Here is a 27,264-nt window from a genome sequence, read left to right as displayed (position 1 = left end):
GAAATGAACTCATCATATGTATAATTGGCAAATATAGTCTCCCATTCAGTGGGTCCCTTTTCATTTTGTTGATGGTTTTGTTGTTGTTGTTGTTGTTTTTGCTGTGCAAATGCTTTTTGGCTTGCTGTAGTCCACTTGTTTATTTTTGTTTGTTTGTTCCCCTTGTCCAAGGAGATATGTCAGAAAAAAATTATGGCTATGAGAAATATTTGAGATTTTGCTATGTTTTCTTCCAGAATTTTTATGGTTTCATGTCTTACATTCAAGTCTTTTATCCATTTTGAGTTTAGTCTTACATGTGGTATAAGTTGGTGGTTTGGTTTCATTTTTTTGCATGTACGTGTTCAACTTTCCCAACATCATTTACTATTGAAAAGACTGTCTTTATTGTATGTTCTTGCCACCTTTGCCAAATATTAATTGCCCATAAAGGTGTGGGTTTATTTCTGGGCTCTTTCTGCCTGGGAGTGGCTGCCCTGCCACTGGACAGCCCGCTCACTTGCACCAGCCTCTTGGCATTTCCATCTCTCTTGGTCAGTCTTCTTCACCATCTCACTCCCATGTGCCCTGCTTCTTCCCTTACCCTGTGGCTGGGCAAGTGGCTTTGGGTGAAGTGTGCTGGGAGAAAAGCTAGAATAGGGTACGTCCTATACACATGCATTTGCATGTACACACACACGCACACGTACACACACCACCGCTCGTAGGCCCCAATATGCCTTCAACATGTGCAGAGAGCTACAAAAAGAATTTCAAGTCAAGTATTTTTACATTTTCCAGACCCCCTGAAGCATAATCCTGCTTTGTCCTAGCAACGAGGCGTATCTTCATTGTTTTATGAAGGGTGTAAAAGGCTGATGAGTCTTCATTTCCTTCTATAAGCCACATGGGAAAACAGCCACTCTGTGCACGTCTCTTTCCCTTTCACTATGGAGGAGAAACTAAAATATTTGCAAAGTTGGAAAAAAAAAATTGAGAGGCAATCATTTAGGATGCTAACCTTTCCCTATGGCAGTGCCAGCAGATCTTTCCAGCTTGCTAAGGGATTCCGAATTTGCAGAAGCCGAGAGCCCCAGAGCTGTTGGGGATCACTTTCCCAGGTTCCTGTAATTACATGCAAGGGCTGACATTTGTAAGGCTGGTTGAATGCCTGGCTTTTAAAATGGGGCATTGGCAGTGTGCCGGAGGCACCGTAAACCACAGGATGGGCAACTTCCTGAGGGTTAATTTTACAAGATTTATTGGAAGAAGACTGTAAAATTGCTTAACAGGTAAGTAATGTAAAGCCTTTGTTTAAAGAAATGGATTACAATATATTCATGCTTTAGAATATAATGTGATATTTAAACTAAAAAAATAATTGCTCTCTTGTGTATGCTATGCCTTGGGACCCCAAGGATGTTACAGATGCATCACATCTTACACGTAAAGGACCTCTGATAATAAAGCAGGAGCAGTACCGATAGGATGCAGAGATGGGCAGGCGGGTGCTTTCTCTGGTAACTCTGTCTTCACAGTCCCTGCTGGTGAGCCCGGAGGCCGGGGGTGGGACGGTCTCTACAGAAAGGAGGTGGCGAGAAGCAGCAGCCTGGCCAGAAGAGGCGGGGGTGGGAGTAGGGGCCTACCTGGGAGTCATGGCCCTGTCGGGATACGTGTTTGGGCCTCACTCCTGAGGAAACCTCAGTCCAACTCATTTTTTCTTCTAATAACAGAAAGTGTATATTAATATTCTTCCCAACCTCATATGAGGAAGCTTAGAACCGAGGTTCAAAGGAGAAGTCAGTGACTGGACCATTCTGCACGATAATCTCATATTCTCCTGATTCCAAACCCTCACCAGGGCATCTGATCTCAGGCTCCCAGGAACTAGCTGGGTGTGGCAAGGCACAAAACCATGGATCTCATTTTTTCCAGACAGAAAAATACAAACTTAGGACGGGTATGATACCCAAAATGGCTTCTAGCCCGTAAAGCCCATGGTCTCAGAAATGAAAAAAAATGGGCCAACTTCCTCAGTGTTTTTAGCCACAAAAAGCAAGCACTGGACTTTTTCCCTCTTCAAGCCAAGTGGCGGTGTAACTGTTATCTACTCCCCAAGGCTCCCTCGAAAGGATGCCTCAGAAAGCTATCTTACAGAACCACACTTGGGTTTTGTCCATAAGAATATGCTGTCTTAGCACATGGGATTTCAATGTTGAGACCACAAATAAGTACAATTACTTTGTCTCTCTTATCACTGAGAGATTTTATTCACATGGAGACAAAGCAAAATGTTTTTATTCCTATGGCTTCGACAAGCTGTAGCCGGCTTGGAACTGCAGAAGCAAGGGGGCTATTCTGTAAGCAGTAGGCTACAGCGCTTACCGCTAGCGTGACAGGGAAAGTGGTGTGATGTTACACTCAGGCTTTGTTTCCAGGTACAGAACTCACAGGGCTGAGCCACAGGACACAGAGGTGGCGGAGAGGTGACAACCGGCTTCCAGAGAAGCAGAAGCGATGCCACGGAAAGCAAGGTGGTCCTCACGGTAAGGGACTGCTGACTGGTGTCATCCAGAGCCCAAGTAAAGCCTCCTTCAGGCAGTAAATTGCTTGATCAACAGCGTAGACACTGTTCTAGAATCTAGCGATGTGAGTGAACAAAACACTCAAGGTCCCTACCCTCAAGGAGCTCAGACTCCAGAGGGAGAGTCATAATGATAATAATAGGAGCAAAAGTAAAGTCACGACTAACAATAACAGTACCAATAACTGTTAAGTGTTTTTCTTTAGGTATCTGATTCCATGATAGGCACTTTGATGTGTTATCACATTTAATCTTACAAGCCCATGTGATATCCCCATTTGACAATGGAGGTTACTGAGGTCTAGAGAGAGTAACTTGCCTGAGGACACACAGCTAATAAGAGGCAGCCTCAGAATTTGAACCTAGATATCTATGGGACCCTGAAACCCATGGCCATAGCCACTTTGATATGTGCCCTCCTTCCCCACTCTTCCTGGGTACTCTAAGGGAACCCCGATGCAACTATACTCAATGACTGATGACACACAGCGGTACAAGAAACCTACATCACCACCCAGCTGAGCAGGACTCCAGAGTCATGAGGCAAAGGGAGCCCTGGAAGAGGCTTGAGAGAAACCGGGCAGCCAAAGAATGAAAATGAGAATTGTTTCAGGATGATTAAAAATTAACAACAGAACGCCACTGTGTCAGTTATAATTTATACATTTAGATATATACGTTTACCTAATTAACTGCACATGAACATTATTCATAATAGCCGAAAAGTAGAAACAACTCAAATATCCATTAACTGTTGAGTGGACCAGAAAAATATGGTATGTCCATGCGCTGGAATATTAACAAAAAGAAATAAATTACTGACATATGCTACTATATAAATGACATTTGAAAGTATGACTCTAAGTGGAAGAGGCTAGTCACAAAAGAGCACATATTTTATGATTCCATTTACAGAAAATATCCAGAGCAGGCAAATATAGAGAGACCAAGAAGAGATTATTTTTTGTCTAAAGAAGGGAGAGAGGGGCTGAGGAGTGAAGCTGTTTGGGGAGTCTAAGGATTGACCACACTTTTGAGTTAATCAGTGAATTAATTTCCAACTACTTACTCATTTTTCTCATCCAGTCCTGAATGACTTTCCTTTATATATGTGTGTGTGTGTGTGTGCATATCTAAAGGGTGAAGTTAAATAAACATAGGTCAGCTCTTTAGAAAGAACTTCAAAAATAATTTTGACAGTTCCTAAAGAAGTTGACTAGGTTTAGCTCTTTAGGATAATGATTTTCATGTCAACTCCCTTTTAGACAATGATTCTATTTTTAAAATGCATCTTGAAGTACATTTGAAAGAGATGATATTGGTTAAGGTAAAGCTAATCTGCTGTAACAAAGAGACTCCAAAGCAGAGTGGCTTTGTGAATACAGATGCTTATTTCTCTCTGTGATAACAGCTCCAAAGTGAGCATTCTGCTGGTGGGAGAACTGGTCCCACTCTGTCACTTAAGGAGGCAGGAATCTATCATGATGTGAAGTAGTTGCTCTGCCTTCCTTAAGGCATTGTTCTCATATACTTACCTTTCCTGGTTCCAGCAAAAGAAACACATAGGATGGACACACACCTTATTTTGGGGTTTTTAGTCTTAAAGCAGCACTCATCACTTCAACCTACCTTCATTGATGAGGAATTGGTCTTGTGACCAACCTCACTGCAAAGACTGGAAATTTGATCTAGCTAGAATCGATGTGTCTGACTACAATTCTGTTATGTGGGGGGAAAAGGAGGGCATTGGATTATGAGAAACTTCTAGATAACATCACTATTACACTGGCCCAAATGCAGAACACTAATGACACCAAGTGCTGGCGAGTGTGTAGAAGAACAGAAACTCCCATTCATTGTTGGTGGGGAAGCAAAATAGTACAGCCACTTTGGAGGACAGTTTGGAAGCTTCTCACAGAACTAAACGCATTCTTACCATATGATTCAGCAATTTCACTCCTTGGTATTTACCCAAAGGAGTTGAAAATGTACGTCCCCACAAAAACCCGCACATGGCTGTTCACAGCAGCTCCGTTCATAATTGCCAAAATTTGGAAGCAACTGAAACATCCTTTCAGTAGGTGAACGGATGAACTCAGGTACATCCGGACAATGGAATACTACTCAGCGCTAAAAAGAAGTGAGGTATCAGGCTGTGAAGAGACGTGGAAGATCCTGAAATGCCTGTTCCTGTATGAAAGGCCCCAGTCTGAAGAGGTTAGGAGTCCAACAATAAACATTCTGTTAAAGGCAAAACCATAAAGACAACAGAAAGAGCAGTTTGCCAGGGGTTGGGGTGGGGAGAGATGAACAGGCACAGGATAGAGGGCTTTTAGGGTGGTGAGCATACCCTGTCTGATATCATAATGGTGGGTCCATGTCATTACACTTTTGTCCAGCCCACAGGATGTACATGAAGAGCAAACCCTAAGGCAAACTATAGACTTTGAGTGACTGTAATGTGTTAATGTAAGTTCATCTTTTCTAACAAATGCACCGCTTTGGCGGCCTGCTGTTGCCAATGGGGGGGCCTGTGCATGTGCCCGTCAGAAGGACCAGCTCATGAGATAATTCTCAAACGCGATATAATTGAGACGGCTTTGGCCCTAGCACCGCATTTTCCCAAAGAGAAGTAAGTTGCCCTGATTCTAATGTCACTTTGCTTTGAAGGGCGGCAATTAACTGGGAGATTTCCAAGAACAATAATGCTTCGTATAGTGGGGATGACACGACCAGGACTAAAAACGTAGACTGTCAGAGAAGGGAATTCATGAGAGGAAAAAGAGAGCCATCATTAGACCACCTGAAAGGAAGTTTTCAAAGCAAATGGAAATATCAAAGGAGAGAGAAGAAAGCGGTGGGGAGGGGGGCACTGTCAGGGGGATGAAAGAGAGTAACACACATTTTTGTCGATTTTGTTCTGGTTTCCAAATGCATCACATGAGGAGAGTCTTCCAGCGAGCCTGGGATTGCGCGGCACTGGTTGTCACGCCCGCTGAAATCTGCCGGCAGTTAAAGCTGACACAGGGCATGGCCTCAGCGTGGCCGCTGGAGAACGCCTTGGCTTCTTTCCAAGTCATGTCCGTGCACTTAGACAGATGTAGTGATAAAAATATTTGCCGAGTAGATATAAGGTTAACCAAACATGGGCGCTGGGCTCCTTCCTACCGGCTCCTAGCAGGAGAGCAAACCTGAATGCAAATCAGGGGCTCAATTAGAAAGCCAAGGCCTGGCAGCATTTCACGGAGAGCAGGGGGAGGCCCAGGATTTGGGAGAACCAGGACTTCCATGTTGATAACGGAAAGATCATGAATAAACATGGAGGCTGCTTTAGCTGACTCACACGGTACTTAATTTTTTTCCTGCAAATTTCCAGCCAATAACTCAATGTCTGAAATCCCTTCTCCTCCAAGAAAACCGCCTCATACCTGGAAAGCAGAATTCAAGATTTCTCTTTCTCTCCAGAGAGCATATTTCCCCAGTGGCTCAAGGGATACACTTTTCCACCTGGACTTCATTTCTGTTAACTGTATTGACTCTCATAAAATGGACTACAATTATTTTCGCTGTGCACCTCTCAGTAAAAATTCCATTGCTCTGCATCATGTCTCGCCTCTTTTGTTAAACTTATTAGCACCACAGTGTCCAAGTCCGGCTGGAAGGGCAGAGGCGTCCGTCAGGGAAGTTAAAATCTGTCCCTCTGAGGCCCGTTTAGTGGCCAATTTAAGTCTTTAACAGGAATCTGGGAGTTTAGAGCCCCTTTAAGCCTCATCTGGATCTATTTTTCCGAAAGTAACCCGGGCCCCTCTTTGGTATGTTACCAAATGTGGCTTTTCATCCTGAGTGTAAGCAGGCGGCCCGGTGCCCTGTGGAACCATCCTGGAAACATTACGCTGGAGCAGCCGCTGAAAGTCAGAATGAAAAGCCTGGTTCCTCTTCCAGGGGAACTTCAAAGCAGGCAGGGCCTGCTCCCATTGTATTTCTCCCTTACATCGAGGGAGCCACATGGCAGATATGCTTCAGTCTGTGTCTTGCAAAGAGGTGCGGCTGGTTTTGCCACCCTCAGCTCTTGTCTTGGAAAGGCTGAGGAAGGGGGAGAGGCTGAGAGAGAAATTGTCCCCCACCATGGTCCCGAGCACCCCCAGAACACTGGTGTGCACCAGATCCTCCGGACATGCCTTGACTGTGGGAGTGATGTCTGAGTTTCCATGAAATGGGAATGCTTACTGTTGAAATTGCCCTGGCATGAGATCACCTCGGCAATTAAATGAACAAACCCCATCAAAAGAAGGCTCCGCCACAATCAACATTTTGTTAGAGTAGAACTAAGGTTGCATTGGGTTCATGGGTCATAAATCTAAAAGTGAAGGTAAATCCAAAGCCAACAGTGCCTGAGAAATCACAGCGGGTGGGGAGGTGGGCTGGCACTAGGGCATGTCAAGAGGAGTCAGGATGGGGCCTCTGGACAACCTGTACCTCCGTTCTATGGGCCATGAGAAACAACCAACTTGCCCGGCCGGGCATGGCTTGGTGGTTGAGCATCAACCTAGAATCTGGGAGATGAGGGTTCAGTTCCCAGTCAGGGTACATGCCCAGGGTGTGGGCTCAATCCCCAGTGGGGGGTGTGCGGGAGGCAGCTGATCAATGAGTCTCTCATCATTGATGTTTCTATCTCTCTCTCCCTCTCCCTTCTTCTCTCTGAATTCAATAGATAGATATTAAAAGATAAATAAAAGAAACAACCAACTTTTCTTAAGTAACACTAACGGCTGTATCCACCTTAGCTCTCTAACTGAGCAGGTTCTTGTGTCTCTATTTTACCTTGTCTAGGTGAATACTGCAGGGCCTACAAGTACCATGTCCAGTTTGAGAATGGTTTTTAAAAGCACATTTGTTTTTGTTTTGTTTTTTTCTAAAATAGACACATTTGCCCATTAAGGAAATACTAACTGGGTAGCTTTCTCGATCTGTTATTTTGCCAATCAATAATTCTTCTTCTTCTTCTTTTTTTTTTTTTTTTTGTATCTTTAGTTAGGCAACAATTTGGGATACAATCATTATTGTCCTAAAACAACAAATACTTGCCGAGCTCGTGATAGAGACACAGTGCTGGGCACTGAGGGTGCATAGAATATGCACAAGTGAATCAGGGCCCATTAAAGAATTGCAGAGCGGCTGTGCACACAGGATAGATAAACAAAATGCGATGGAGCCATATGAGGGAGCAGTTGTTAATTGTCCAGGTGGCCAATGCTGAAAGATTTCAAGAGATATAATGGCCACCAACAGTTGGTATATTCAAGGAAGACTTCTCAGAGATCAAGCTTCAACCTGTGTAAGTACGTGTGTTGGGTGTTTGTTTGGGTGCCAGGGTACAGACTGGGGCAAAGCGGGGTTGGTGACAGCGCGAGTCTGGTGCACTTATGTGTGTGAGTGAGTGAGAGAGGGAAGGGACACAGGACTGCAGCTGGGAAGGCATGTGCCATGTTCTGTGATTCATCAGTTCATCATCCGTGGGAAACAGAAGGTGGGCCCGGGGTTGGTGGATGCCAAGAAATATTTCCAACTCTATTCTGGAGAAAACACTGTCCTGAGAAAGGTTAAGGGAATAACGCCTTATATGGTCCAGTAAGCACAGGGGATGATGCAAACTAAACGCCCCTTGAAAAAAATGCAAAGCAAAGGTACTAGTACATTTTTGGCCACACCGATCTTCATCCGTGGAAAGAGATTTATTTTCCATTTTTCACAAATTTTTAAAGTACTGCTTTAGGGAGATACAAAAGAAGTGCCTCTTGTTCAGTCTAGAAAGAGTGAACACTGACCTGAAAGTAATGGAATATGATTGAATTCTCCTGAGCAGATGGCAAACATGCACCAAGAGGTATTTGAGAAAAATTAACCTACTGAGCCTTAGAATAGGGGCTAAGAGAAGCACTAGAAGCAGGAGGCTGTTCCGAATATGTGCTCTGAATCCGTTCTAGCATGACCCAGCAAAGTGCCGCAAGTTTGTTCGCTTGCCCTTCAACAATTTTCTTTTTAACTGCGGGCTACTTTCATTTTAACAAAACTTTTTAAATTAAAGTTTTTTGGTGTCAACAGTTACTAAGATTATATGGGTTTCAAGTGTACATGTCTACAATGGCTGCATAAGGAAGATGTGGTACATAGTAGGTTTACAGTTGTGGGTATGCAAAACACAGAGTTTGCTCTTGTACGAGTATTTATTGGTTATTTTATTATTTTCCATACGAACAGCTGTGAACGTACTCCTGCCCACCCTGGATAGACAATGGACTACTTTCTTTAAATAAGTATTATTTAAAATTCCAGTAAGTAAAGATAAAAGTGAAGCCGGCCTGGGTACTGGAGGAGGCACAGCAGGGTTTCTGAGCGACAAAGAGCAGTACAGGGGTCCAGGAGGAAGTCAGGGGCCTTCACACGGTGCATGGGAAATAATCTTCAAGTTGCAAAATGCTGAAGTATCCATAAACTAAAGAGGGCTGAAGTAATCTAAAAATTACTAAACAGGATCTCACGGGGCTACACATAAATTTAGGCCTCAGCCCTTCTTTCAGGGATTAAAATCAAAGGAGAGTCACTCTAGGTTAGAGTGAGTTCTTTCTCCCCTCTTGAGCCTCTCACTTTAGTGTCCCTCCTCAATTTCCTTCACTTCCCTATTTCCTTTTTTCTGCTTCCCCGCTTTTTAAAATCTATCATGTTTAATTCACCTTTTGAAATTTCTTGCACGTTGCCATAAGATTCTCAGAGACAAAACAGACATCAACAATATGACAGGTAATGACGTGCACAGTGTTGTTTTTGGCAATAGGGGTTTTTGTTTTTGTAAAGGCAAATCAAGACTGTCCTGAGAGAACATTGTGAAAATGAGAACCATTTCTGCAGCGGAGTTGGGTTTGGCTCTAGACAGGTGGCATGATAATTCCGGCCCTTGATCAGGTAGAATTGTGCAGGTAATGCTGCCTTTAAGCACATACTTAGGATTCTAACTGTGAGGCAGAGGGAGTGGCCATAATGGGGACAACGGTGCAGATGCTTCCTCACTGTGGCCCCACAGACACAGTCGGCAATGAAATCCAGAGAGAGAAAGGCATGGCTTCAGGGCTAGGGAACATCGGCCCACGGGCCATATAGGTCTGGCCTTGCCAAGGCAACTGCAGGCGGGACTGGAAATTCAATAAATCTAGGGGCTTTTTTCATTTCCAGTTTTTCAGTTGATAATTCTGTATGGACCGTGAATGATGTTATAAATATCGAAATGGCCCTTGGCAGAAAAAAGTTCCCCACCTCTGTGGCTTAAATTATTAAAGACTGGGACCAAATCTTCCCCAACTCATTTTGATTCAGGCCTACATTTTCTATTTTATTCTCACCAAAACCTTCAAAAAAAATACTAGTTTAAGAAGAATTAAGTCTCTTGCCTCTGACATCAATCTAGGTATCCCTCCTCTATGGTAACGAACTTAAACTATTTTTTTTTTTATATTTGTACATATTTTATTTTCCAGATAAGAGTCTCCAGATAAGAAGTCTGAGCTCAAAACGACTGTAACCTATTGTGCTTGATCAGAAATCCCTACAATAACAAATAAACTCCATTTTACCTTAATATTGTAAAACAGATTTATCAACCTGAGAAAAATGATGAGGGACATGCTGGTGCAGTGGAAGAGAAGCAGTCACTACTTAAAACAATCCGCCAATCCCAAAACAAATTTTTTGCAGTTTATTAAAATTATTTGTTTTTATTAACAATCACTTCTTTGGATTTTTTAAAATTTAAATATACAGATCTATGCATGTATTTGCACTTTAATGTCTATTATTTTGTAATTCACAACAAAATAACCATAGTGCCAGGTTTTATATGCATTATGATTCACCTCAGAGAAAAACCCGACTGTATTGAAAAAAAGAAAAAAAAATGCCATCAGAGGTTAAATCCTACTAGAGCAAAAATTTTAGTTTAACAAAAGACATTAAACCACAGTGCGTCTAATCATTACACATGGTATCTAATACAACATTCAAGAACACAAAAGAGTATCTAAATAGCCTTTCAAGATTCCTCAATGAGATCTGACCTTCATTTTGAGTCTCTTCAAATCACAGCAAACTATATCCATCGAAAATCTCTTATTTTTCCTGTTAATCTCACCTTTAACAACACAATAGAGAAATACAAACGGTATTAAAAGCTAGATCACTTACCATAAATGCCCGTTGAAATGCAGGGAAATGCCTGTGGATAAACCACAAAAATAACAGTAAATTTTAAAGAAACAACTCTGCCCAACCCCGAAACCATTTATTTCAACATCTCTTTTGCTTGATAGCGGGACCCCTCACATACTCAGAGCTCTGGAGCCCACTCAGTTGAAGCAGGAGGCATTGTGGAAACAGGCATATCTGATTCACTGAAAACTGTTTCTTACCAGCGCTCATACCAACTCGTAAGAGCCAACTGTTAAGTTTTCAGGCATCTTGTGAACCAATTGTTAAACATAGTTATTAATAAGAAATTAAATTACATGAACTGTAATGAAACAAGTTATATCTAAAACAAATACTCAGAAATCATCTCATCACTTCCCATTTTGCCACCTCTTACTATCACCTCTGCTCTTGAGATTGCTTATGTCTACCCTGTGTGTGCGGTGCAAACACTATGTAATGGTGTCCTACTGAGCATCTTGCCCCAGCTCTATACTAAGTGACGTCGTGTTGATGGCTTAAAATCTAAAAATATCAATCAACATTCATGTCGGACTACACTTATGGGTCAACTGAAACCATAGGTAGGCTATGGATACAAAATTTTGATAAAATTCAATGAAAGTATTCTGTAAGAATCAATTGACTCTATACGAGTTATAAAGAAAGATATTATATATCATTTATTCTTATACTTGTGTGCTACCCATTTATTTTATCAGTAAAATTAAAAAATAAAATTATATATATACATACTCATTATTTTAAGTCAGTTTTTAAACATTTACTGGCACCCCACTCCTTACACCGTACGCTAGGGACTGTTTCCCAAATTAGGTCACGAGAGTGGAAGCTCAGGCTGGATCGATGCTCTTGTAAGAGGAAGAGAGCTGGCACCCCCAGCGTCCCAACACATGAGGGTAGGACGTGAAGGAAGCTGCCCGCAACCAGGAGGAGGGCCCTCGCCAAACATCACCTCTGCTGGCACCTTGATCTTGGACTTCCCAGCCTCCAGAACTTGGAGAAATAAATGTTTCTTGGTTAAGCCACCCTGTCTTTGGAAAATTGCTGCAGCAGCCCAAATTGACTAAGACACTCTATTTTACTTAGCAATGTTTAAAGAATTAGATTGAAAGAGTAAATGAATGTATGTAATTATATAGTTAACTCTAAATTAGACTTTCTAACAGTAGAACGTGGCCTGTGCTTGGCAAGTCCTCTGCCCATGTACCTCTGTGTGAAGTTAATCAAGTTATTCTCATCTTTCTGGTCTTTGTGTTTTCAACTGAAATTAAACATGATAACATCCGCCATGTAGAAATGTGCTGTGGGAATTCACAGAAGCTAAAACTGCAGTTGCTGGTGGCTGCAATAATTAGCATTATTACTGAGCTCAATAAGAGTGAAACATCTGTCATTTTTCATATTTTTGAGTTAAATGTGTACATTATATTTTCCTTAATGTTTTTAGAGACTGTATTTTATTCCCTTTACAGGGATGTTTTATTTTAAAAAGTCACAATGTAGTTGATTTTGTTTTAGAGAGAATGTTCATTGACTCCATTAAGTTCACCTATATGTCTGCAAAATGACAGGTTATTTTCTGTTCTTTTACTAGTACTTGCTCATGTTTCTACCAAGAAAATAAGATAGTTTCTGGAGTGGAGTAGGAGCTATTTTTTAATGAGTTAATTCTTTGATTCCTTGAGCTCTTGAGATGTCAATAAGATCTGAAGAATGCTCTTGAATGACTCAATCCATCCAATGAATCAGAACCATGAGGAGAGAGTATGAAGTGAATTCTCCTGAAAATGTTGGCGCCTCCTTACAGACACTCACCAGGACTATCAACAGGTCTTGTTCTCAGTGTGAAATCAACTGCAAGCTACTCTAAGCAAATTATTACTAATCATAAGTGCTCAGAGTACAGGAATGGCCTACTTAAAAATACACATTAGAAAATAGTCAGGGTCATCCCTATAATACACGCTATGCTCAGTTACGTTCCACTGTGTCTTTTAAATGAGGTAGAGAGAGGTGAGTTTTGGAGCTCGTGCCCCAGCAATTTCATGGGGGAGAACTGCACATACAAACATAGCCAGTCTCATGCTTGCAGTAGAGAAAGTTTTGAGAACTGCTGAAAGGAGCAGCCATCAAGCAAAAGCTAGAAGATATTACAAAGTTCTCTATGAGCAAGTGCACTGAACTCCTATCTGGGCGTCCTTCCAGCTCATAATCATGAGACTTGCCTCAAGGGGTCTATCGGAGGATTCAGAGGAGGAAGCAGCACAGAGCATTCTGTCTGACAAGTAGTAATATCCCGATTAATGCCAATTCCTATGGTGGGCACCGTGATGCCCACCACACTCCATTTCAAGGGGGGATTTGTCGCCCTGGAGTAGGGCTTCCAATCCTTGGCACTATTGATATTTTGGATCGTATAACTCTTTGTTGTTGGGAGTGTCTTTTGCATTTTGAGATGTCTAGCAGCACCCTTAGGCTCTATCCACTTGATGTCAGTAGCATGCCTCACGCATGACAATAAAAAATATTTCCAGATGTTGTTAACTGTCCCCTTGGGGGGAAAATCACCCCTGATTGAGGACCGCTTCCCTCTAATGTAGGGCCCAGACCCCAGCGTTGCTGTCAGGTACCGCTTTTCCAAACATCTCCTGAGATGCGAAGAGCCGCCTCACTCAAGGTTATGCCCCTTCCCAAGATAGTCCAGATCCAATAATTAATCAATGCAAAGGATAAAGGCCTTGGCTTCTCGTGGCTCAGTTCAGTGGAGGGCCCTACCAGATTCCCTCTGCCCACTTGTGCTTCCGTCCCCTCTCTTCTCCAGGTGTTGATCCCAAGGACACACTTAAATAAACATCCTGAACCCTAAACTCTGTCTCAGAATCTGCTTCTTGGGGAACTAACTTGAGTTACCTCCTGTCTGCTTCCCTCTCAGGTTCAGTCCTATGAGTCGGTCTCCCATCAGATCTAGTAGAAGAGAGCACATACTGAACCGCCAGTGGCGGCTTTCATTCGCCTCGGCTCCCAGCTCTATCTTGGAATCAATCATGCAGCTTAATAATCGAGTCTGAATGTACCAACTGCCTTGTCTGTTTTAACAAGGACAAATAGCTTCTTCTGAAAATGACATCGTTGCCTTGAATGTGAAGGCAAACAGATGTGTAATGGAGGGTAACTTTGGTAATATTATTGCATTAATTCAAACCAAAAGGCAATGATAAAGTAGAGATGGAAATAAAATATCATGGAAAAACTATTTTATGTAAAACAAATCTGCATGTAATTCATCCAAACTAAATATCCCCATTAACCACTTCTTATTACTTAAGAGAGAAAGAGACAAGGAGAGAAAGATTGAGGAGAAAGAAGAGTGAGCATCTGAGCTCAGCTAAGGGATTTTATGTCACGTAGTCTGTGTACTTTGCCATGATAGATTTCTGATGGAGCCACCAGAAATGAGCAGCGTGAGATTTCCTTTATTTCAAAACTATACTTAACATAGCCACTCCCACAGAAGTCCTCTCCTGGGGCAGAGTGAATGGCAGACTGGGCCAAAGCTCGGGCCAATTTGCCTGGTTTTTTTTAAGTACACAAACCCAGCAGTCACCTGTGGAACCGGAAGAGCGGCGTCGCCAGCCTAATTTATAAGGCTCCGACTGTCCCTCCAGCAAGACCAAGGCTCAAGAAGCCTCTGTGCTAATCAGGTTTGAGTATACAGCCATCAGAAACTTCTTCATGGCACTTGATTTCCACCTAATATTTTTTCCCAAATCAGCATGCATTTGCTCACTTGGGGGGTTGGGGATAATCATTTGACTTGGTGAGTATAAGAGGATCTTCCTTTTGTGAAATGATGGATTGGGAAAAGACTTCTTCATTCCAGCATGTGCATTCCAAGTAGACTTGTAAAAGTGCAAATCCCTAAGGCTGTGCACTATGTCTCCCAGCCTCTTTAACGGCTGTCTCCACTTACCCCATTTCAGTGATTTGTGAGCAACGAAGGAAACATCCTTCCACCTCTTTGTCTTGGCCCTAACAGTACCTCAGAGCCAAGGCGATCCAACATCATAACCTTCACCTGCTTTTCCTTGACCCTTGATTCTCGGCTCCTACGTTCTTGCAAGGTAGGAATTTCTTCCTCTCTGTATCCGTCCACCCATCGCTTAGGCAGAGGACTTGGGCTCTGAGCAGGCCTGACTCCACCCTCGGCTTCACTGGAAGGTGCTGGTTGGCCTGAGTAAGGCGCACACACTCCCCTCGGCCACAAGAATAGGGAGACGGAGATTTCTGACATCACTGAGCTGCTGCTGCAAACTAACTGCAAACTGCTCCCACCTTCTAGAACCTTTCCATTGCTAAGCCAAAACTTTTCTTATTGTTTAGCCAGTTTTAGTGAGATTTTCCATTATTTGCAAGCAAAAGCATGCTATCTATATACCTTCTGCATAAGTGTTTTTAATTATGTATCACATTTCACCGAATTGAAGAAGCTGTTGATTGCCAAAATAAAACCCCCCACATTATTTCATTGAACTTTGCGTGCCCCTAAGAGAGAGGAAGCTCTCTATAAGTTAAATATAACAAGTGTTTTCTTATCATTTCGGGTTTTTAGTGTGTACTTACTGAAATTGCTATTTTGGATTTATTTAGATAATTTTTAAGTCACATCTTGCTCTGGAGCATAGGTAAAAATGAGATAAATTGGTTAAGTTTTTCTAAAAATTCCTCACACTCAGAGTCTAGTATTTCTGAATCACTTTTCCAAACAGAATCATTGATCTAAGTTTTCCACAGTTTTATTCTGTGCTCTCAGGACCAGCGCTGCTGATCCAGTCCTTCAGGAGCGCTTCACTGTTGACTCTGAACTTTCCTCCCAAGCCTCTAACACAACACTCTCTCTAAAGCTTTGGAGCTGGCTGCTGCTTCATTGCCAACAAAGTTTCTCAGACAGCATCCAACACACACACACCTCCTCCCCAAACGGCCCCTACTGGGCTAATTGGTTGGGTGAAAGTCAAAGGGGTCAATTTACCAGGAATGACAACCAGTGAAACCTCATCACAGCTACGCTTGACTGTACAACATCTCAGTTTATAAGAGGCAACCTGCTTCCAAAGAGGTTAGAATATGAGAAAACATGCATCAGTGAAAGTCAGGGCACACTGTCCCTCGTCTTAGATCTTTGGTTATCAGCACAGTGGGCTGTGCCACAGTCCCCTTTTCTAGAATGCAGAAGAGTTGAGTATTTCTCAAAGTGCGATATGCCTGACTCTAAGAGTACGCATGGTCCATTCCGATGCAACACACACTCATTATTTTTGGGATACTCCATCATTTTCCCCAAGCCTTCGCCCCTCCTTGTACCTTGCTCGGTGCTATGTGACACTGCAGTCCCTCCACGAGGGGACAGTGCAGTTTCCTTGTCCCACTGATGATAGATAGGACTTGGTTTTGCCAATGGGATAATAGCAGACGTGACAGTCAGGCTTGTACTTTTGTATTCTTTCTTGCCTTTGGAGGAAAATCATGAGAAGAACATGCTTCATGTAGCTGCTGATCCAGAAAGGCTGAGAGGCAAGTAGAGCAGATCAACTGAGCCCAGGCAAGGTCAACTGAGCCCAGCCAAGGTCAACTGAGCCCAGCCAAGGTCAGGTGTGCCCCAACCAACCCACTAGCGTGTGGCAAGAAAGACATGCTTAGTACTGTGTGCCATTAAGTTTTGGAGTTATGTTTGTTACACAGCATTACTATGAGTAATAATATAAATATGCTAAAACTATAAGTTACTATAGTGTATTATAACAAGGGATAAACAGTTTTCCACCTAAGGTGGCAATATAAAGTCTCCTTTGAAAATAAAAATACTTAAAGGGTGTATTAAAATATCATATCCAATGTCCGTGTATATACATATATCATGTTCCTAATGTCTATACACTATTCTATGGAATGATTGCTCTATGTATTTGACTATTGCCACATTGACGAATATGTAGGTTGCTCATAAATTTTTCTATAACAAATAACCCTGTAATAAGCATTCTTGACTATGCCCTTATATACTTATCCTATTCTGTTAGTTACCCCCTCCCTGATATTTTTTCAGTGTAAAAATCTCTTCAACAGTAGAAAAGAAATAATAACACCCCCCCCCCCCCCATTGCATGGGTAGATAGGACAAAAGGATACTGTCTCCTTAACAAGTTACACTGGAAAATGCAAATACTACCAGCTTATCTCTTGTTCTCAAAGCTAAGTAACCTGAAGGTCAAGGTCAATTAAAGGAGACTGTGAATGAGCTCACATGGAAATGGCCAGTGGAGTGTTTGGAGTGCACTGTGCAAGCTCACCCAAGCACCAAAAATACCAGACATCACTCTGTTTTTGTTTTCTTCATTATACCCTTGAAATAGCTGTCACAAGGTCATTTATTGCCAGCCGCTTTCATGTGTGTAACTACAACTCCATGCAGTGTAAAGCAAACTATTACACAGCCACAAACAGGAGCAGTCCTCTTCCAGACTTTATATTTTTCAAGATCAGCTGGATTAGTTCCAAGGTGGATTTATTAGAAGGAAAGGCCAGAACCAGCAAAGGGGGAGACTTGCCTTTGCAGAAACTTGCTCGTGGGACCGGTAGGAATGTTTTACTAAAAACTATACAAAGGTGAAAATGAGAACAGGTCACTATAAACCTGCTGAACCCAAAAGAATGTCTATTGTGTCCCAATATGTCTACATCTGTAAGCTCACTTAACACAGACGCAAAGGGAAGGCTAAGTTTAAGAAAATAAACAAAAGCTTCTCATATCACAGCAAACTACTTGCACAATACGCAAGCTCTCATTGGAACAAAATGTGCCTAACATGGTGTCTCTTCAATAACCTTAATCACCTCCAGTGTTTTAAGTATCTGTTCCACATCTTTCTCTGACTAAAGCGCCTGTATTACTTACAATTGCATCCCTGGCACAGAGGGCCGGGGAGCATGAGGGGATGGCCTCAGGTGGCCTTTTCCTGTGCAGAGCCTGGGGCAATGGAGATGGCAGTCAATCACTTCAGGTCCCCTGGGAAGTAACTTACCCACCGGAGACTGAAAGGCTCAGAGCTCAGAGCCTTTGCCAGGGGAGGTGATAGTTCTCAGGCCGGTTACTGCACTGCGGTACAGGAACTCAGCTATTTCTCAGCCAACCTGAGCCTCAAACGCTCCTCCAAGCCTCACTAACGATCTGCTAAAAACCTGAACAGCTTTTGGAAAGGAGAGAGATAACACACATTTGATAATATTTACTGAAAGGCCATGGAAGCCGACAGGACACCAGGAAGCCGAAGCTTCGGCTCTCAGGCTCTCCCCCTCTTGTGACTTCAGGAAACAAGCAGAGATAAAGACACTACCTAATAAACACCAAAGCTTCGGGGACCTTTTCACATGGGGTTTGCTGTCTCTCATACAGACACACACGGCGGAGAGGAGGCATTAGCATGACTGTCCCCAGATGCAGTGAGGCAGCTCCCCAGAGTCCCACAGCGGCTACGAGGAAGGGCTCAGACAGAGGCCTTGGCCTTGTGACTCACAATTCTAAGCACTTCTCACCGCAGAGCAGAGCCAGTGAGGTCAGGGCGACAGACATGGCTGAAGGGCGCAGGAGAGGCCATCGCGAGCATCCTGGGTCCTTGAGAAAGGACTGGCGCGAGTTGAGAATGTATTTTTTTAGAGTTGAGAATTCTTTCCCAGCATAGTACAGTATGAAACCTCGCTAGGCACCAGCCACCGCCCATAACAGTATAAACGCTGCCACCAAAGGAAAGATGAGGGTACCAGTGGGCCTGGGGACCAGGCGGCTTTGGAGCCACCGCTCCGTTCCATTCAGGGGAACAGACAACTGTAGCCCGGGCTGCACCCTCCTCATATCCAGCACCGACTCTGCCCCGGATGAGCGGAGGTCCCTTCTTTTCTGTGCTTACTAACCTGTCACAGGCCACACACTTGCAGAGGGAGCAAACCGCCAGGTACCAGCACGTGGGGGCTTCATGCCTGCGGAGTTTTTGACACACCCGTTTCATCTCTTAAGATGTGAGCATGATCTCCTCACAAACTGGGCAATCCCATTTCCACCCCTCCACAATCTCACGGTGTGAACTTGAAAACAAGACACAGGAAAAGAGGTGGGAGTCCACGGGAACACAGCCACTTCTTAGGTCAACTGGATGCGCGCACACCTGACTCCATCTCACATGCGCGGGAGTCGCGGGGGGACCCTCTTCACGGTCGCCTGGGGCCTAAGCTGTGGCGTGATTCATAAAGAAAAGGAACTTCAAGTAAAATGAGTTGTGATTATGTGGCTCAAGTCAACGTGTGAAGGTAGTAAACTGGCCTTTCCTTAGTCACGAAGGAAAACATTAGTCAGGCCTAAAGTACACTTTATATTTAACCAGGGAATTGATTAGAGGATGCTGACTGGGGAAGAGGCATCTAAGGGATGCACCCTGTAGGAATGACTCAGTAAAGATAAGCGAGGAAGGGAAAGGAAAAGGAACTTGGTCGCCAATATATTTCCCAAGTTTAAGGACCACTGCTCATGGCCTCCGGTGGCTGAGCTTTGTGGGCCATCGATCACCGTGAAGAGTTCTAGCAAGCGGAGTCTGTTATGGAAATGGGCAAACAGAACAGGACGAGAGCAGCCAGTCTGCAAGGAACTGACAGCCCAGGTGCCAGGAGGGGAGTTATCTGCACACGTTTCCCAGTGATCACAGCATTAATCCAACCAGAATCATCCCAGGGCCACAAGGAGGAGAGCAGGCAGCTTGTCTTTCACTGTGTAGACAGTAAGTCCTCAATGTCATAGGTTGGTTCTTTGGCTGTAAGCAAAATGACATATAAGGAGGTCCTACATCTCCATGGTATAAGAAATACCATAGGCTATTTGATATAAATAAGAGTTAAGCTCCTATAGCATCCCATCAACATTATAACAGAACTACACCGGACATGATAACATTATTCAAGGACCTGTTGGGTACACCGAGTATCAGTGCTGATTCCTGCACTGGGAGATGAACAAATAAAGTTCTGCAGCATGTTACACACCTCTGATTCGCTAAGAAAGTAGTAGAGACTTAGTGTAGGCACTAAGTTGCCATTACTGCTAGAGAGGGAGCGAGGTCACACATGCATGGACTGATGGATGCATGTGGGTGGATAGACAGAGGAAGGACTGACGGCAAGATGGAAGGACAGGTGAATGGATGAATCCGTGACTGGACCAACTCTTAATTTAAAAATGAATACTTTTAACTACCTCTATCTCTGGTAGATTTTGGCTTCATTGGAAATGTAATTTCACAAAGTGAAGGACTGACTTTTTAACCACAATATCACAGTTGCATTTTTCAACAAGTCCCCATATAATACCAGTGCTGCTGACCTTGGGATTATCCTCTGGGTGGCAAGAGTTTAGAACCTTGCCACTGAACTTTCACACTCGGATCCTTCTGCTCATGTTGAATGTTGTATCAGTAAAGCTTTTTATGATGCAAACAATAGGCAACTTAATTCTGAGTAGCGCTCAAAATAAGATAAATTTATACCCTTTTATAATTTCTTAAAAATCTCATGATATGTATAACTTCAGGTAAGGCTTAATCCAGCTACTCAGTGATGTTTCGAATTACTCTACCAAGTACCTGCTTGGCTTAGGGTAATTGGCTGGTATGAACCACATGCTGTGTACATCTGCAGCAGCTGTGAACATGCTATATCTGAGGAGGAAAGATGCCAAGGAATATGTCAGGTGCCTTTTTGTTTTGTTTTTTTTGCTAATACCAAAGCTGAGGTGTCCTCTCTTATCAAAACTGCAAGTGGATTTTTCCTTCTTAGGTTGAGAGGAAGTGCCTATGTAATGATTTCTGAGAACTACTTATGCTCTTCTCAAGACTATGATTCAGTGATCTGAAAAACTTCCGAGAACTTGGTCATAATATAAGGCAGAGGTTATTAAGGACTATAAAAAAAAAAAACCACCCACAAATATATGAAATCTTGAGTTCTATCTTTAGATTGAAACATAAATGACCAGTTAATTTAGAATTTTTTAAATTTCCGTTAAATATTCTCTGAACTCTCAACCCAACATTTAATAAACCGTCCTAGTCGCATACACATGCTGTCTCTTACGCTTTTCCCTCTTCTTCTACCTCTCCCTCCACGCTTTCCTTGCTGAGTTTTGGTGATATGGAGTTATCCTCACTGTGGCTCACTGGGCCATGCTCATAAGACTGGGGCTCCTAAGCAGCAACCAGAAATGTTAGTAAGGGAAGGAAAGACATGAGTTTCTCTTTATGCTGTTTCCTACCGGGGTGGTGCATTTGGTTTCCCTTACTCTGGTCGTTCTTCCATTCAGAATGCTGAAGTGCCTGGAATTTCAACCCTGATTTTTCATTCACCTTTGATGTGGAGCAAAACTTGGAAAAAAACAGAAAATTTTCCTGTTTCTATAAGAAATGTCATGACATTTTGCATTCTGCAGTGAGTGTAGAAGCTCACAAGATTATGTTGATGAGATGGTGACTCTGCTATCACATCCAGGAATTGAAATGATAGAAGAAAAATGCAAATATGTTCAAAAGAAATCAAGGAATTATGGATCTTTATTCTATTTTGCTCCTCTTGAATGCTAATATACAGTATTTTCTAGTTACTTATGGTAAGGAATCTTTTTGGAAAATTATTAGCAATGCAGATATGAGTATATTTGGGTACATTTCATCAGGGAGATTTTTAAGTATATATATAATGACTCACCTATGATATTTTATGAGCTTTAATAAATGGGTCATTTATCCAGATTAGAAATTCAGTTGTAGAAAATGAACATAGAGTTATATTTGGATCTTAATTACACAGGCCAGAGCCACTGGCGTAGTCATTAGACATAATGATTCCTAAGCTTTTCAGAAGAATGGACTGATCAAGGGGCATCTCACTGGGGCCATTTTCTGGCTTTAAGAGGCCTGAAATTTTACCCTGAGGTTTCTCAATAATTTAAATGGTGCAGTGTCTGCATAGGATCTCAGAGAACTGTCAATTTCCAGGTGGAAAACACAGCCTGGGTCTATAGAGGCCCTACCACTTTGGAAAATCGATGCAAGAATCTGGATAAATCAATCGAAATGAAAATCATTTTAGACACTTTTCTTTAGCCAACTCTGGTGCCAATGCTTTGTTCATTTAGCCCATATGCTTCGATGATGCAATTACTACATTATGACTGATTGACAAGATACGACATGGCCAAAAGAAGATTATACATAAAGTATATTAAAGAACTCTATTAAATGGATACAATTTTCTTCCCTTCTTGATCTTTTCTACTGTTATTTCACCTTTTAAAAATATATATATAGTGCATGTACAAAATGAAAGCCCCTTGAACTTGCTTAACCTCTGCTCTGCAGGTCATCATTTGTCTCATTAACACAAAATTATAGGGTGTTTTGATACTTCAGCTGGTAGCAACAACTATTATTTACAGCTCTTCCCATAGCAGTTGCACCTTTGGGAAAACAATGAGAAGCTAATTACCCTTGACTTAGCACCTGAACTTTGTCACCCCTTAAATAAGCACTAGGAGCGAAGGAGGAGGCAGAGCGGAGAGTGCTGGGAGGTGCTGAAAACCTATGCAGCCACATATGCATCAAGAGGCACAGGAATATTCTCAGCAACAGCAAGCTCTGGGCCATGTCCAACCCCACTCCCATGATGCCATGCAGCCCCCCGAATTAATGCCTCCGGATGCATCCTCCTATAGACTGGAATTTTGCTTCAGGTAGCAACAGAGGGGCTCTGTAGGTCAGGAAATAAAGGACAAGTCTGTAAAAAAATATTGCTGTTTCCTATTAGGTCATATTCTTATTACAATTTCATATGGAGTCTAAAAATCCGATTGTAGTCAAAGCATAAAATCACAATATTTAGATATAGTGTGAAGGGCTAACTGTAATTTGCGGACAGCTCTTAATACTCTTTAATTAGGCTAAATGTCATTGTGAGGTTGAAGGAAATCATGTCTTTCTATAAGATTTATTCAAACCCATGCAATCATAGTTTTATCTTGTACTTTCAAGGACCAATGAGAACATTTAATTAAACATTCACCCACGGCAGGATGCGGCCTTTCAGAGTGTACCTGAGAAGGGAGTCAGAGGAGGGAATATGTAACAAGATGTTCAAAATATGATTTTTTTATCTTTAGACAAAGTCAGTTCTGATGGAAAGTAAGCCATTTGACAAAGTAAAAGCAGCAGCACTATAGGTAAAGAATATTAAGATTCTCTTTACCAAAACTACAAACCATAGGAAATTTCAAATTAATAAAATATTTTGCCAAAAAAGACAAATCATGATTTCTAAAGGGTTTCTGTTTTAGAATATTGGCTAGGTTATGATTTGGTTCCTTCTTTCTCTCTCTCTCTCTCTCTCTCTCTCTTTGTAAGTATATACCCTGGAGACAATTCATTAATATGAAGTACCCTAATCTGGTCTTCACTCTCCAGAGACAGCTACATCAACATATCAACAGTCATTATCAAATAGCAGAGGGTTAGGTAATAAGCAAATAAGATATTAGAAATAAATCATTACTGGTGAAATAAGAGGTATTCAAGATACGTAGCTGGCTAGAGAAATTCTAGGGGCACCATCTCTTCTGCATGAAAGACTGTATAAGAATCTAGAGATTCCGGCAAGTTCAGCCACCTAAGACCTTTGGAGCCGAGTCAAGGTCACAGCTCTGTCTAAAGCTACAATCACACACTGAATGGATGACTTCATAGCCCGATCCACCTAGAGGATTGACTGCTCAAAACAAACTTTTTAAAAATATTTTTGGCATGCCTGCAGGTAGAGGGGAACCACTAAGTGTACAGGGTAAGGCCGGAGGACTATTTCTGTGACTGCTTGCTAATGGATGTGTGCATGTGCGACAAAATTCTGCCTGAGAAGAGCTTGTACTGTAACATACAGTTGTGAGATATCAGTAGAAAATGTTCACCCCTTTTTATTTTCACACCTACCAGAGGATGATAGTATTTGACAGATGGCCATGATGATTGTTGTAAGTCGTGGGCAGAAGCGTAGTAACAAAGGCAGAGTGTGGTGCTGGAGGGGCCGACGCAGGAGCAGGCTTGAGATAGCCAGTGCTCTCCAAATACAACCAGGTAAGGTGGCTCAACATAAGAGAGACATGACTGTTTTCTCCATCTAGTTACAAAATATACTATCAGCTCAAAAATTAGTGCTATCACACAGAATATTTTTTCATGTTAAGATGCATTTGACGGCAGCCAGTACTAGAAAGCGAGAGAGATTCAACACTTCTGTTTAAGGGGGAGTGGGTGGAGGAAGGCTCTGGTTTAGGCGAAACTTTTCTTCCATTCCATTCATTCATATCAATTGGCTAAGAATTTGCCTTGTTAACAAGTATATTTATTATTTTCCAGTTATATTTACTTACTATTTTAAATCTTCCCAAGAAATTAAAACGAAAGAATAAATTTTTTAAAAAATAAAATATGAGGCCCTGGCAGGCGTGGCTCAGTGGGTTGAGTGTGGTCCCATGCACCAAAAGGCGATCAGTTTGATTACGGGGCAGGGCACATGCCAGGGTTGTGAGTTCAATCCCCAGGAGGGGGTGTGCTGGAGGCAGCTGATCAATGTGTGTCTTTTCACATCGATGTCTCTCTCTCTAAAATCAATAAAAAACATATTTAAAAAAAAAAAAAATGAGAGGAATTGCAATGTAGAAAACAAGTGGGCCAGATGTTAACAGCCAATTTAATACCCCAGGTTCTGAAGTTGCACCCGGGATGGTTTCCTTAGCTCAACCAGTCTTGGTTTTCACTATAATCTGGTGTGTAGCATATGCTATGGCTCACGGTTCCCACGCACACTAGTACCTTTTCATCCCGAGCCCTTGTGGCTCTCTGGCCGTGGTGGACGACTTCAGTGACGGATATAAGGCGGGACAACTCTGAGACGACATGCTCCATTCAGCCTATCATAGGATCTCATGGGACTGAGCCCTCGTTGCCCGCAGCAGCAGCCTGTTCAACACTGCACCTGTGTTGGCTTTCTGCCATCCCTACTGTTACTTCCACATCCCCCTACCAGTGGGTCCCAGCATCACCTTTAAAATCTACTCCATGTACCCACCAGTATCAGTCTGCTTTGGGGAGAACCCAGCCTAAAGCATGTGCTCATACCGGGTGCATGTGCTCACCTTAGTGTCCATATGAAGCACACGGTCTAAACCATTTCTGTTCTCCTGGAGATACGAGCAAGCAGCCCCTTCCCTTTATTGCTCTTTCTGCATTCTCTTGCAAGTTCTGGTTCTCCCACTGGAAATAATTATAAGCCGCTGCACTGTGACTTGTGGAACTGCATGCAATCAGTATGCAAGAGGAAAAATGAATTGCAAAATGAAAACTTCCTGCAACTTGATATACAGAAAATAAAGGCAAGGAACTAGAGAAAAGAATTCTTAGGCAAGCTTGATGCCCAGTCATGATCATTTAACCATAAAATCGACAAGTGAGAGCTTCAGGATGTGTATTGTGAGTCATTTGATCTCAAATAGAGGTTATTTTATTGTACAGAGCCTCACAGATTGTCCATTTGTACACAGTTGAGCTATACCCAACCAGAATTGGCTTCCGTGGAAGCCTTAATTGATTTTGTCATAGTTTTGATGATCAGTTGTAGTTAAGGAAAGACAGAGAATAAAAGAGGCTCTGTCCGTTAATATTGGGTTAGTTAACAAGCAAATGAGATATTATAAGAGTTCCTCACTGGTGAAACGAATGGTGCTCAAGATGCGCAGCTGGAGAGAAGCTGAGGAGCAGGTGTCTGCCGGCCTGATGGTCTGGCGGCAACCGTTCCCTGGGAGACCAAAGGGACGTCCCTGAAGCAGGCCAAACGAAATGACACCATTTTCACAAACCAACTCGCTTCACCTTTTAAGAGGTTCCCTCCAGATTTCCTCTGCCAGGCATCCTCAGAGATAAACAGAAACGTGACCCCTGGACAAATATTTACGAGTCTCAGCCCCGCAGAGCTCTCTGCTCCCCGCGATGTTCTGTGTATTTACACAGGGGAGCACTTGCTGCCTCTAAAAGATGTCGTCTCTGGAGGGTAGGGGCCGGGGGTCATCTTGAATGTGGTTCATTCCACTGATCTCAGTGGCTGAGCAGAAGGGCGAGCTTTCATTTACTGAGGCCTTTCATCCGATTCACTTCTTCTGGTGTCTCCTCGCGCTTTGCCCCTTTGCGGTTTAAGGTCAGAAGTAAGACCAGGAGATGTGGCGTGCTTGGAAGTCGATAAAAACAAAAGAGGGACTTAGAAAAGCGGAGGTCTGTCACAGAAGCATGCTATTTTTCTTTTATTGGGTCTCGTGCAAACCTCTGAAAGCTAACAAATCTACCAGGGCTGTGAGCTGTAAGCAGATAAATGCTGTCAAATACCCGAAGGACTTCCACCCCGCACAGCCTGCCCCTGCCATGGCGCAGGCCAGGAGGTCCTGCTGAGGCCTGTCAGGATCCGCAGAGGAGGGCGCTGTGTCTAAATCAGACCCTCTCTGGGAACACTCCGCCTACAGCACTGAAGAATTGATTTTTTTAATCTGGTTTCAAATTCATGAGATCCTTGAAATCTTATGTTAATTCCTGCATATTTCCTGCTTTCCACTGCCTAGGAATTTAAAAGTAAAATCAGCAAATTGAATTAACCACACTGGGTCCCTTTTCTTAATGGGACTTTTGGAGGAACTGTTTGGAAGCTGAATTTTGGGGATAGTGGGCCCTGGGCTGAGGGATCTTTGGGTCTTGCTGTCACTGATTAGCATTGTGACCCCGAGGAAACCACTTCACGTCTCTCTGGGTCCCATTTCCCTCATGTTGAAAATAAAGAGGCCACACTAGCTGACTTGTAAGCCTCTTCCCCAGTCTGACATTCTTGGATTCTAGTAACCATAGCTGGCCTTCAGTGAACACCCACCACGTGCTATGCCGTGTTCCAAAAGCGACAGGTTACTGAATTCTCGCTGCAAGCCCACAAGGTAGGTACTATATTTATCACTGGCCCCATTTATCGATGAGGAAACTGAGTCCCCAAGAGGTTCGGTGTCATATATAAGACTATACACCTAGCGAGAGTGCAGCCAGGGCTTGATGAGGCCCTCCACCTCTGGAGACTGCTCTCCTAACCACCAGGCTACCTGGCCTCTGACTCTGACCCCTTGAAGGCTGTCCTAAAAGTAAATGATGTACAGTTACATAGCATCTAAGGTCAGGTTCCTCCAAAAGCAGACACTGAACATAGGGTTTTGGATAGAAGTATTTTATTTGGAAGACGATTCCAGAAAGTGCTGTGAGAACAAGACGGGTGAGGTGGGA

At 42.9% G+C, this 27,264-nt stretch overlaps 1 protein-coding gene across 1 annotated transcript in view; it reads right to left on the bottom strand.

Moving 5' to 3' along the window:
• The window catches only part of MACROD2 (mono-ADP ribosylhydrolase 2), a 1,375,516-nt gene that overhangs the window by 414,880 nt on the left and 933,372 nt on the right, over positions 1 to 27,264 (bottom strand). Inside the window, exon 7 of the mRNA XM_081149406.1 lies at positions 10,796 to 10,826. Coding sequence (XP_081005532.1) covers positions 10,796 to 10,826 — 31 coding nt within the window. The remainder of the gene's footprint in view (positions 1 to 10,795; positions 10,827 to 27,264) is intronic.

The sequence above is a fragment of the Miniopterus schreibersii genome (genome assembly GCF_964146895.1).
Source record: "Miniopterus schreibersii genome assembly, chromosome: 10".
NCBI lineage: Eukaryota > Metazoa > Chordata > Mammalia > Chiroptera > Miniopteridae > Miniopterus > Miniopterus schreibersii.
The sequence above is the reverse complement of the archived record's forward strand: the minus strand, read 5'-3'. Positions and strand labels throughout refer to the sequence as shown.